Raw genomic sequence first — 13,677 nt, 5'->3', positions numbered from 1 at the left:
GATGCAGATGGGGATCCTTCACATATGCTCCTCACTTGGCCTGTGTAAAATTTGAATTTGTAATCTATATTATGAGTACGATCTGTTTTTAGTTTAAGTATCCATTCAGTTTCGGGTGATTGTGGTTGTCTATTTTTTAATTTGGCATAAATAAGATTGAATATTGGTTTTTTTTTTTCGGAACCGATTAGACTTTAAGAGTTGACTCAGACAATGTTGTGTTAAATACCTTTAGGTTGATTGTATGATCCTGAAAGGCGTCCTCGTTTCCGTGGTTGATTACCGACTCTTGAGGATTCTGGGATGTTGTAGATGTTAGTTTCATGTATTTGTGTTGTGTGTATAAGAAATGGTGTGTGCTATTGTTTTGCATTGTTGTTTTAATTGATGTCGTCCTCTAGATATGTGATAGATTTCTCGTTCAAACCCGATTTCAATCCTGTTTGTGGAATTTTCTTCTAAAAGATTGTAAGTTGTAACCAACGTTTATATAGTAATTGAATTACATCTTACAATTTATTTATAGTAGTTCTTTTGTTTGTGAAGTTTTCTTAGACATATTATTTTTTCAGTTTATATTAATGAAAATAAAATATAATATTACTTTTCAAACAAAAAAAAAATATATATTAACTATAAAAGGCGATTTGCCCCCAACTAATAATTTTTTTTTTGCTTATTAAATTATGTCTTCCACTAAATTTTTTTTAGATCCGCCACTATCTTCCACCATTGCAATTTTGGGGGACTTACCTGCAGTATTAATAGTTTCAGTGTGTGATTTGTTTCGAGAACCAGGTGGCCGTCCTCTTCTCTGCGGTTGTGGTAAGTCGTTTGATGGATCTGAAATTCAAAAAAAATGAATGGAAGGTTGGGGTGTCTTTTTTGATATCTATAAGAGGTTGAGTGAATTCACCCTTAGTTTCCTGTTTGTGGTTATGATGATGTGGTTTACGCATGGCAGTGGATTTGATCCTCACTGTGATTAATTGTTAGCAACCTGTTTGTTTGGGAAGACATATCATTTGTATTAGTATGGTTTTTGGTCAAACATGCGAGCAGAGAATATTATATTTGTATACCCATAAACAAACATTTTATCCTCCTCCTTGACCTTATTTTTTTAGATGATGTAACTTTGGACGCCGTTAGAGTTGAAAATAATGCCCTTAATTGATTTTTTCTGTCGAGTTTCGATTTTGTTTAAACTTAAGATCGATTTTTTCCTAAAAAAAGAAGTTTGATTTTTTCAACCTTAAAATCGGTTTTTAAAAAATCTTATAAGCAGTTTTGAACGCTTATAATATTTTTTTAAAGAAAATATTGAACTATAATGAAGCCCAATTGTAACCTGTCATGTGGTATGAGACAAATTAGGGGATAATGTGTTTTATTTATAGTGTAATTTTTCCTTCTAATTTTTGTAACTTTGTCGATGTGGGACATTATTTATTCACATTTTAGGGGTTAAAAATTTGGTCTTTCTTGCTGGCCCAAGAAGTCATGATTTTGTGGATCCCCCTAAATCTTTAGATTCTTTTATATATCCAGTTTTATAAGTTGATAACGCTTAAAAATAGGATTGGAAGTGAATCTCCAAATCAATGATTGGTGGCGTTTTAGGGTGATATTTGGGATCCTTTTTTAAAAAAGAATCACAGAGATAGTGTTGGAATGGTAATACATTTCGTTCTTCTGGTGACTAAATTTATTAAGGAATTTAATATTTAAGTTAGTGGATCCCTAACTTGACGCTCTCGTAATGGTTTTAAACAGATACAAACGTTTAAAATAATAATTGATAAATCAAAAATCGGATTAGCTATATATTAAATATATTTCCTGCAATCATGATGGGAAACCTTTTATCAAAATCATGGAACGCAGATAGATATACATCCATCATAAAAAAGTCATAGAGAGTTTTAATCGTTAGTTTAAATTCATATAATTACGCAAAATTTTTAAAAATAAATTAAAAATCGATATATAACTGAAGGAGAAGAAGAAAACAGGTCCTGTGCGGACATTGATATTCAGATTAATATAACTATAAGAAAGTGCACGTAATTATTTTTGGGAATTTATGGTGTTGGTTCCTCGTATTTAGTATTCTTCCGGGGACGCTTGTTTTCATCGGTTTCTTCACTGCCAAGGCTAGTCTTTTTGTTCTTCCCTTGTGTTTTCTCTTCGCTGGAGGCAATGGTGTTGGTGCTAGTTGCCATGTCACCCATCTGGAGGTCCCACTTAGTGCTCTTAGTCCGTGGTAGTGTGTCGCTGTTTTTGTCTTCAAGCTCCGCTCTTGTATTTGGTGAAGGCATTTTGGGGAGATCAGCTGGCTGGACAATCTTAGTCACAGTGATAGTTTGCCTAGCAGCACTGAAGTTGTATTCATCCACTTTGACCTTGAATATGTATGTCTTGGCAATTGCACCATTCAAGCTTTCTGGGAGTGGTATGTTATCTCCAGCACCGCCAACCCCAACAGCCTGCAAAAAAAGAGGTAGATGCAGTCTGTTGATGTTTCTTATTTACTTTGGATTAAGAAATGAAGTTACTTACGTCGACGTAGTCTTCAACTATCTCTGCAGCTTTTCTCCCAATTAGCTGAGTTCCAGCATCATCGAGGAGAACGAACGTGGCTTTGTTGTCATTGTCGGAGACGGATATCTCGACCTGATACCTGTGTCTCAAAATAGCAATATGAATACATTTAACAAATTATAGTAAGTGTGAATCTACAGTACGTACTTGATTACTCCAATAGGATTGTGGTTGTTGCATGTGTTGCACACTAATGAAGTAGGTCCTCGGATTGCTTTTGTGTTGCATGTAGTGCAGGCAATGTAGTACCAGCTTTTAAGTTGTTCCACAGCATCAATGGTTGCTACGCAATGGAAGTTTGCCTTCTGTTATATTTAAATGAGGAGAAGTTAGTATGAGAGTACGGCATTGGTGAACTTGTTGTAGCCGAGTGATGCTGCCGCCATGTCAGAATGTAAAGAATGGAAGCTATAAAGCCTCAAAGACTTAGTGGTCTAGTGGTGGTTTAAAACTGAATAGACATTTGAGATCCTGGGAGATATATAATATGAACGTGGTATTTGCTTAACGCTATTAACATTGGTGATGGTGGATTAATAACTAACGTCTATTCTTTTCTAATTAAACTAATTGTTGTTGGTCCGAGATATGAAAATACCTGGGCTGTTTTTTTTTGCAGGAACTGGAAAATTTCACCAATAGTGAGAGTTTCAACCTTGGTGATCTCAGATGCATCAACGCTGACGTTGTTAGCATTATCACGTAGCCTGGAATTGTAGTCAGTGTTTTAGTAAATTTGAAAGTGGACGGAGATAATTAAAATTAGGGATAACTGGAGCATACCGAGTTAGGTATTCAGTGGTCTGCTCGACATCAGCGTCGAAGAATACTCTCGAAGAGGACATAGAGGTTAAACACATTTTTCCTGCAGCTTTTTTCATGATACAGTTGAGTGGATGTCTGTTTTTAAGGTGTGAGTTGTAATAGAACCTTTTTTAAACGCATGAACTCTAACCTCCAAGTGTCTTAGGGTTGACTGTGGTCACCAAAAGTACAACAGGAGGTGTCTTGCTTGCTTGAATTTTCTTGCGGAACTCAGCGGCGGTGTTGTCCCAGAGGTAGATGTTGACAATTGGTCCTCTGCACATAAATATATAGCAGCATTAAATACATGTCACTAAAATAGTTTCTGACAAGGTTTGCTCTTAGTTTCTGACAATTTGTTGTTCATAGATTTGTACTACATATTAGAGGTTTCGATGGCAAGAAGATTATAGAAATTAGATTACTCTCTAGGCTGCAGGTGGACTGATACTCCCCTCTTTTGGTTGCCCTCAGATTCTAAAACTGGGTGGTCGTGAAGATTCTGGCCATTAATGAGCTTTAGGTGGCCGATAATATCTGCACATGTCAAGATGGTCATCATATTGTTATCGGAGATGCTGTGAAGACATTAGGTTAGATAGTTATGTTTGTTTGTTATAAAGAATACCGTATAAATCGCCCTTTTTGTCTGCATTGGCGTCAAATTCTTCGAATGTATGAAAACGGAAACGGTGGACGTCAATTGCTAGACTTTGCTGCGGGTGTTGAGTGAGGATGCTTAAGTCGGTGAAGCAGATTGTGAATTTGTGGTCTGTGACTCTGAACATTGTTTTATTAGGAGTAGCAAAGAAATTGGTGAGCCTGTAGATGATGTTTGGTTTGAGTTTGCCTTCATAGCGTGCAATTCTGTTGGGTGCAATGAACCCTTGAATGACGGTTCCCTGGGTGAGTTTGAAAATAACAATTATGAGTTAGTGTACGGAGATCGGGATGGCGTTCTTTGATTAGCTATAATTTGAGGGGGAAAATGACAACAGGAGATGGAGACGACCGTAGATATACGAACTAAGAGAGTCGTAACAGTGTTAAGTATTCATGATTCTATAAAATAGACCATACCTGTTCGTCAATCAGTAGCACCTCCAGACCCATGAGCAAGCCACCTTTTGTAGGGTTTCTAGCTTCCCAGAGGTGGATGACTCTGAAAGTGAGTTCGTCCTTGGTTAGACCGGATTCAACGTCATTGAAGAGCAGTTTTCGGTGGACCGGTGCGGGGACCTTTGAAGCAGAGGCTGCCATAGCTGCTGTGATAGTAGATATATGCTATGTGCGGCCAATTTCGGTGTTCTTTCGTCGAAATGAGCGAAGACTATATAAAGAGCATTGAGGTGTGGTGGCGTTTCAGAATTTATTAGAAAGGGGTTGTGTTTCATATTCCACATCGTGGTTAATTACAATAGGAGATCGTGGTTTGTGGGAGGGAGAGGAATCGTTTCCGGAGTTCTTGAATTTCAAATGGGAAGGAGGGGAATCATTACTGGGTTGATTTTCTTTCTGTAATTTGAGGTTATGGATGCGACGAAGAATGTAGAAGACAATTGCAGATGAATTAGGTTTTTTCTGTGGGCTGGTTTCTCAATCTGTTGTGGGTTTGTCGATTAAACTTTCTGTTACCATATTGGGCTTTTGTCTATCCACCTTTTCAGTATTACAATAATTTTAGAAAACAATATTTGCGTTTGCGTGAATCATTGACTTTTGCGTTTTGTATTTTTTTTTTGATGACATGGTTTGCTGTGATTGGTTAAATATAAATCTGATTATTTTTTGCTGACGTAGACAGTTTTAGAAGTCTCCAAAATAATCCCTTTTATATAAAGGAGATTTCTCAATTTCTCTTATATAACAAACATACATAGTATATAAAAAATACATATCTCACTTCATATATTAAGTTATAGTTTATAACAGTTTTTAAAATTATGATTTTCCATTAATAATATTTGATTTTTTCTATTTCATTAACTTTGAATTTTATGATAATTTACATTTTTTGTTTTGTTTAGTAACATTACTTTTTAGATTAAGAATCAATTATTTTTTAATATATTTTTAATTATTTTGAATTTATATGTTTTATTTTTTTCTTTTTTTCAATAAATTTACTTTTTTAAATTAGAAATTATTTGTCTATTTTGCTTTTATCGTTAATATTACATATCAAAATCTGATTTACACATGTTAGGATCAGATGAATTAACAATTTTAATTTATTTTTTTATATATAAAGGATTATACTTTTGTTAAATTGTGTTATTTAAGTAAAATATGGTTAGGTCGGTTTTTCAAAAATATTAATCCTTTTTTTTATAAGCCATTGATTTTGGGATCGTCTAGCCTAACCACAAAACAGTGGGCCAACTACTGCTTAGCAGCTGTTTAGGCGACCGATTTTTTAAGGCTTTGACTCATGGTCGACACATGTCAACAATTCGCACCACCTTACCAATGGAGATGACGTGGCAAAATTACAACCATGTTTTACTTGGTTCCGCTTTTAGCCCTTCAGCCTCTACACGTAAACCGACGAAACTCTACAAATTTTTCGAACTTCTTCCTTCAACTTTTCTCTACGATCAACAAATCTACATTCTCCGGCGTTGTTCGATTCAGTGATCGCCGTTGTTTACCAATGGCCGGAAAACTCATGCACGCTCTTCAGTACGAGTCTTACGGCGGTGGCGCCGCCGCTTTGAAGGTAAAATTCTCTTTCTCAATGTCCGTCGTGGTCCTCACATTCCCTTGAGCTGCTGTGTTATTCTTTAATTAAATTATCTTGGTTGTTGATTCTGTCTCGATTTTAGAGAATTTTTTTGCCTCAATTTGTTAAAATCCAGTGGGATGAATAGTATACGAACAGACCGATTCGTGAGAAAGTGAGGGATGATTAAAACCCCATTTTATCATCCTCTTTGTTTCTATAAACCCGAATTGATCGCAGGGGCCATTAGATTTTATCATTTATCTTTCTCATTTATATTGAGAAAAGTAGCTACTAAATGTTGGATTGACCTTGTAAGTTCGATCTCTTTGTTATGGAAATACATGAAAAAGTCATTTAGTAGAAGATTTTTGTATCTTATACTGCAATGGAAGAAATTAGAAAAAGAAAAATAACATTGTTGATGAAGTGGATGAGCTGGTATATGTTAGATGATATTATTGGTCATAATTTTGTAATTTGGATGACATTTGGTAGTGGAAATGGAAGTTCACCTTAAAGAGTCACTGATTAAGATCATTATCTGAAGAGATTTTTTTCTAATGTGTGCATTTGTTTATGATTTAAAGGCAACAACACTATCTGTTGGTGACTTTCCTTTTTTCGTTTGTGATGGCATTCTCAAGATCACTTTTTGATGATTTGTACGTGCTTATCTGATGTGTTCTCTCAGCATGTCCAAGTTCCAGTTCCATCGCCAATGAGCAACGAAGTTTTACTAAAACTAGAAGCTACTAGTTTAAACCCTGTTGATTGGAAAATTCAAAAAGGAATGATCCGGCCGTTTCTGCCCCGCAAGTTCCCCTGTATTCCTGGTACTTTAATAGAGTAATAGCTTTGTTGAATATCTCGTTTTTTATTTCGGCCTATTCGGTACTTTTCTAAGCAAATGGAGGATAATTTTCAAGTGATCAAGTTATTACTGAGTAGGAAAAAGGTTCCTTTCCTTTGATTTATTGGGTTTGGGTGTAATTTTTCTTGTGTGTTCCTACTTCATAGACCTATAGGTTTTCTAAAAGTTGGCGGTGACCTTTGTTATTTGTCTTGAACAGCTACTGATGTTGCTGGAGAGGTCATGGAAGTTGGATCAGGAGTTAAGAATTTCAAGGCTGGTGACAAAGTTGTATCGGTTCTCAGCCATCTAGTAATGATCTTAAAGACAATCCACTGTTATTACAGTTATTGTGGTTACACCAATAAAATTGGAACATGAACTGTTTTTGGTTTGTTTTCAGACCGGAGGTGGACTTGCTGAGTTTGCAGTTGCGAGCGAGAAGCTGACTGTAAGAAGACCCGAAGAAGTAGGACCAGCTGAAGCAGCCTCTTTACCTGTGGCGGGTCTAACAGCACTCCAGGCTCTAACTAATCCCGCTGGGTTGAAACTGGATGGTACAGGCCACCAGGCCAACATCCTGGTCACAGCAGCATCAGGTGGAGTCGGCCACTATGCTGTCCAGCTGGCAAAGCTTGGTAATGCTCATGTAACCGCCACATGTGGGGCTCGGAACATAGACTTTGTAAAATCTTTAGGAGCGGACGAGGTTCTAGACTACAAGACTCCAGAGGGAGCCGCCCTCAAGAGTCCGTCGGGTAAGAAATACGACGCTGTGATCCATTGCGCAAATGGAATACCGTTTTCGACATTCGAACCAAATTTAGCCGCAAACGGGAAGGTCATAGATATAACGCCAGGGCCTAGTGCGATGTGGACTTATGCTGTTAAGAAAATAACCATGTCGAAGAAGCAGTTAGTTCCGCTTTTGTTGATCCCGAAAGCTGAGAATTTGGAGTTTATGGTGAATCTAGTGAAAGAAGGGAAAGTGAAGACTGTGATTGACTCGAAGCATCCTTTGAGCAAAGCAGAGGAAGCTTGGGCCAAAAGTATCGATGGTCATGCTACTGGGAAGATTATTGTCCAGCCGTGATAGCATTTTGGTTTTGCACGTTGTTCGACTGCTTTTCTATGATTCTATAATTATAGTTTGTTTCTCGTTTTTACATTACTTTCTTTTGTTTTGTTTAATGTATACGCATACTATCTTACATTGTCACGAGTTATCAATAGACAAGAAAAGCGAATGTGAAGTAAGTTTTTTTTTGTTAGGTATTTGTTGTAGTTGGAAATATAATTGTCAAAATTTGTAAATATTACAAGTAGAAAAATTTAAGGCTCGATCAGAACAAACGAAGAAATACTAAAGGGAGTGGATTTCTGTTTGCATTATATGGTTTTTAAGTCTGAGGTTCTGGCCATTATGTTTTAACACTTTGACGGGATGAGCTCGCTCTGGAGTCTTCGGCTTATTTGACTTTGCTAGCTTTTCAAAGGCCCTCGACTCGTAAGTGGATGATGGATTGATGGTGAAAATGGAGATGACTTTTTTGTTGCTGATTCCACAATAACTCACTAATAAATTAGTTTAAATCTCTGATCACACCTGATTTTTCCTATTTTTATGGATAGTTTTTAATAATTTATGCAGGTGTTTTAACTCTATTATCAATAATTTTTCAATTAATTTTTATGTTTTGGAGTTTTTAAAAAATATTACAGATAATTTGGATCAAAAAGTGTATATTGAACCAAAAATATGTTTTTGGATAAACTTGGACCATGGGGAACTCTTGCAATCGAAGAAGACTCTCCCACCGTCCAATCATCCTCAAATTGGACACAACATATATGAGACTATTGGCTTTTAAATGCAGTTGGTTTGTACTCATTTCAACAGTTAGATCTCCGAATGTTGCACTGAAGACATATGATAAGCCTTGGAGCAAGGATAAGCCAAGTCAAAGAACTCTGATCTGCGGCTGAGGGAGGTGCACCTGCGGCCAGGAGAGGTGCAGCCATGGCTGATGTGCTACGAGGTGAAGGAACAAGTTTTACTCTTAATAAAAACAAATGAAAGCTGCAAGTGCACAACTAATCAGTTGTAGTACTTAGAGATCGAATCCACCTAGATTTGTGTGCCTAGTATTTTTCTACGGTTTCTAAGTTTGTGTCTAGACTAATTCGGTTTTAAGGAGTTGTTGTTTATCACGGATTAAACTAAAACTAAAAGAAAACGGATAAATCTATCCTAAAAGCAAGTAGAAAATAGAACAAAAGCAAATGAAACAAGCAGAAAATCGAACTAAAGCAAGTGAAAATACAAATCTATGAAAGCTAGTAAATATTGATTGGTTTGTAAACTATGACTAAAAACACTGGACTTTCGGAAACTCTAGAGGGATCATAATTAGTTTCAACACTAGGGATCTAAGATTGGGAATGATGGATATCGAAATATTAGGGTTCTAGAGCTAGAGTTCGGCGGTATGACTACGTCACTGTCGTGATCATAACCAACTATTTTTCGCAATCCTGACCAGTATGTTTCCACTCTAGCCTTGGAAAGGAGAAAATGCAAAAGCTTCACAGGACTCGTCAGTACTCACAACTTCGCCGTAGGTAGGTTTCCACTCCTACAGAAAATCACCTGCTTCATTCTAGGTCGGATACTTAATGAAAACTTTCGCAACACTAACTATCTAGATCAGATACGAGGTGATCAATCAAGCATACATGCATTAAAGATGAGAATAAACAGAGAACATAGTTAAAATTCCAGATCTAAAAACCTAGATGTCTTAATCGTTTATGAGAGCCCCTTTTGGGAACCCTATGCCCAACTCGGGATCTACTCAGCCATGGCTGAGGTCGACATCATCATTGGTTTTGATGAAAGCAATCAAAAACAGTAAAGAAAATAGATGAAAGAAAGATTCTCTATTGCTGAACTCGGAGTTGAAGAATCCTCTCTAAAAATCGCATAAAACGGCTGGGAAAAAAAATTTCTGTAAAAATATGAAAGGTGATCTAAAAACGACATAAATGACAAGTATTTATAGTCTTAAATACTCCAAGGTCTCTATGATTCCGAAATTGAGGCTGGGAAATGACTTGGGCTTCAGAAATGGGCCTCTTAAGTCAGAGATGTCGAGCCGCAGTCACGTGAAGTGTGACCGTGGGGAATGAGGGCTTGGCCGCGATCGCGTGGCTCTGGATGCGGTGTATGGGCTGCTGGCCGCAGTCGCATGGCTTGCCGGCTGTCTTCGAATGTCTCCGGGATAAATGGAATATCTTGAGATCCAACCGTTGGAATATCGCCAAATCAAGTGCATCTGAAATCTGGTTGAGTCTTCTATTAATTTTCCAATTTTGAGGCTGATCAGGCGGTGAGAAGGTCTTCGTCTCTCCATGAGAGTTCTGACGGTCTGAATTTATCCAAAATAGTTTTTTTGTTCCAATTTGCACCTTTTTCTCCCAAATTATCTGAAAAGTCTTTTAAAATCCGAAAACATATAAATCCTAAAACCTTTGTAAATGGAGTAAAAACACCGGCAAAAGATAAAGTGATCCATAAAAATGGTCAAAATCCGGTGTTATCAACTCCCCCAGACTTAGAATTTTGTTTGTTCTCAAACAAAACAAAGACCAAATCTTGGTGAGAGGTTTGAAAACGCAGGAACTAACAAAATATCAGAGACCAAACTTCTAAACTAATATCAATTATTATGCATCAATCGGAAATAGCCTAGAAAATTCTCAATAAAAATACGGGCATAACTAATCCGTTAATCCGTCATGCGGAAATCTATTTGCACTTAAATTTAACTTCCAGTCAATTAGCTCTTAACATTCATTAAATTTTTTTGGTGGTTCTCATCAAAGAAAGTATAAGCAAGGCAATCTAAGCTAGGTATCTAAAGAGATCATTCTAAGGGTGAGGCTCAAAGTGTTTCTGGGTTACCTGAAAATCTGGAGGATGCAAGATATTATGCAAAACCGTAAGAGATAGTGAACCTGTTGATGTCCACAGTTTTCAGTCACTTTCTTCTTGCCATAAATCTCTGGTCTTCTTCCTCAGGTTCTCTCCTAACTTCCCCAGACTTAGATTTTTGTCCAATTTTCAGAACCATAGCTTCATAGATGAATAGTGGTTGCCTTTGCTCCAAATAATTTTGACAATCTAAGACTCATTAGGTTTTTTGTTTCCTTTCCTTTCATTTTTTTTTTTGAAAGAAGAAACACCTTTAGATATAGAGTCATAGAAAGCATGAAATTACCAATAAGAATGAGTTCTCTGAGACAATATAAAGCTTAATAAGGTTTCTGAATATCTTCTTTCCCAATTCCATTCTCTTGAGTGACTGAAAATTGCGTCGTTCCTCTTCTCTCCGACGTTTTTGCACATATCTGCTGATATAAACTAAAAAGAGAATGCATGAGTTTTGAAAAACGAGGGATTTGGGTTAAGGGTATGGTACCAGATAAAGATGAATTGGCCATCTAGGACGCCAAAAAGTGGTAAAAATGAGGAAAAAGATGTCCTAGATGTATATCTCGATGCCTGCTTATAATCAATGATGAGAAAATTAGATATCAATATTAAGGTCAAATAAGAGCTAGTATATCCTATCAGAAAGAATCTCCATGAATAGAAGTCCTCTGGTGGGAGTTCGTAGCGCAAGTACTTTAGCTACCGCCTAGTCTAGTGCTAACCACGAATAAGCTATCATGCGTAGTGTAGAAGCGTGTAGATCTAAATCATCACAGTTTTGTGTCAAAAATTCCTAAAAAATACTAAAGGTCGCATATGTTACATATTAAAATTTAAAAAGTACTTGAAATTGAAAAACAAAGCAAGAAAATGATTAGTACGGATAGACATCCTCCCCCAGACTTAAATCACACTATCCCCAGTGTAAAAAAGTTGGTGAGAAGATGGTGAATAAAAGCAAGATATTCTAAAAATAAAATAAATGATAATGATGATAGAACCGTGATGGTGGTGAAATGACGATGAAGTGCTGATCGATCAATCTTCCTCTGATGTGTCTGCCTCAAATTAGTTCTGCTCCTGGATGAAAGTGACGACGCGCTCAAAATGTCGTCCCTGCCTCTCAACTCTGCGCTCCAGGTCAGACTGTGTGCGTGTAGATGATGAAGTATGGTCGGTGAAAACTGATGGCTGATAGGGATAACGTGCTGCAGCCGCGTCACCCTTGGCCTTAGCCACTATGTATTCCCCGATAGTGAGTGGCAGGCGAGGTACAAAAGGTAAAAACTCATCAGGTCCCGGAGTCCATTGTGGACGTGCTCCGTTACACAGTATCGGGACAGATGCTGAGGGTAAACAAACTAGGTGCTCCTCGGTACCAGTGCAATACTTGTAACCGAACCTGTCTGGATCGAAAATTGCACGAGAGATAGTGTGATCGCGAGAGAGATGATGCGGGTTGTAAATGGGGTTTGTTGTTTTCGTTTTACTAAGCTTCAGGTTTTAAATTTATAACCCCTAAATGTCTGCAAGTGCACAGATGTGCGCTGTAGTACTTAGGGTATCGATCCACAGAGACTTAGTTGTTTCAGTACGAATTCACTGCAACGCTTAAATCAGATTAGAACTAAAAGGGTTTTGGTTTTGGGTTTTTGGTTGTCACTAAAATTAAACTAGAAAGCTAAGCAAGTAAAAGCAATTAAAAGAAAACAAAAGCAAGTAAAACAAGTAGTAAGCGATTTAAACAAAAGCGATTGGAAGCAAGTAATAAGCAAATGAAAAGCAGAATGGAAATCTAAGGTTGTAAGCAATTAAAGACAAACGTTGGGGCTCAAGGGGTATTCGCAGGGGGTTCATGGTCTATGCTAGGTCGATTTTAAACAAGTGATAAAGGTAATCAACTACGTATATTCTAGAACTCGAGGCACGGAAGTATGAATAGCCTACTCTCGCAGCACTAAACAACTATCTCTCGCAACCCTAATCAGTAGGTTTCCACTCTGATTCTGGAAGGGAGAAGATGCAATAGCAGAATAAGACTCATCAACATTCACAACTCAACTACAGGTAGGTTTCCACTCCTATAGAAGAATTGCTCGTTTCACCCTAGTTCAGACAATCAATGAAAGCTTTCGCAACATATCATATCAGATCAGCTTCTAAGTGGCCAGCAAAGAATCACGCAGTAAGATTAAAGGCAAACGAAGAACATCTAGAAGATTAATAATCCTAAATCTATCGATTCATAAGCAAAGACACATGAAATTCCCTTTGAACAATCCCTTTAAACCCAACTGGGTAACTACTCAAACATGTTGTAAGCGATCATCACAGAGTATTGAAAGTTGCAAGAAATTAAAGAAAAGAAGGAAGAAGAACGAAGAACGGAAGCGACGACGGAGGCGCGATGATGCTCTCCTCGGCGGCGGCTCCCTTCTTCTGATGCGGCAGCCTCCTCTAGGGTTCCAGCCAAAATCCCTCTCTCTCTCTCTCTCTAAGTTGTCTAAGTTTCGGTCTCCTCCCTTTAGAATGACCTAAAGAGGGTATTTATAGCTTCTGGGGTGGTTCTGGACACTTAGGGCTTCAAAAATAACGAAAGGAATTGATCTGTGCTTTAATTAAGTCGTCGGAAAAGTGAACGACCAAAGTCCGCGGTCGCGGTGGCTCTACCCGCGGGAAAATGGGTGTTTGCCGCGGTCC

At 37.5% G+C, this 13,677-nt stretch overlaps 2 protein-coding genes across 2 annotated transcripts; one reads left to right on the top strand and one right to left on the bottom strand.

Moving 5' to 3' along the window:
* Positions 1 to 2,084: 2,084 nt before the first annotated feature.
* LOC112082146 lies at positions 2,085 to 4,668 on the bottom strand. The gene is made up of 9 exons (XM_024149245.1): positions 4,489 to 4,668; positions 4,037 to 4,310; positions 3,834 to 3,945; positions 3,560 to 3,684; positions 3,388 to 3,469; positions 3,203 to 3,311; positions 2,752 to 2,909; positions 2,563 to 2,683; positions 2,085 to 2,489 (listed from the first exon to the last, which is right to left on the bottom strand). The coding sequence occupies exons 1-9, from the start codon at positions 4,666 to 4,668 to the stop codon at positions 2,085 to 2,087; spliced, it is 1,566 nt and encodes a 521-aa protein (XP_024005013.1).
* Positions 4,669 to 5,949: 1,281 nt separating this feature from the next.
* Positions 5,950 to 8,254, top strand: LOC18029988 (chloroplast envelope quinone oxidoreductase homolog). The gene is made up of 4 exons (XM_006414918.2): positions 5,950 to 6,127; positions 6,825 to 6,966; positions 7,204 to 7,295; positions 7,387 to 8,254. The coding sequence occupies exons 1-4, from the start codon at positions 6,062 to 6,064 to the stop codon at positions 8,074 to 8,076; spliced, it is 990 nt and encodes a 329-aa protein (XP_006414981.2). The 5' UTR covers positions 5,950 to 6,061; the 3' UTR covers positions 8,077 to 8,254.
* The last annotated feature ends 5,423 nt before the right edge of the window (positions 8,255 to 13,677 follow it).

Source organism: Eutrema salsugineum, unplaced genomic scaffold, assembly GCF_000478725.1.
Source record: "Eutrema salsugineum unplaced genomic scaffold, Eutsalg1_0 scaffold_1, whole genome shotgun sequence".
Classification (NCBI taxonomy): Eukaryota; Viridiplantae; Streptophyta; class Magnoliopsida; order Brassicales; family Brassicaceae; genus Eutrema; species Eutrema salsugineum.
Note: the sequence above shows the minus strand (reverse complement) of the source record. Positions and strands in the feature narration are given on the sequence as shown.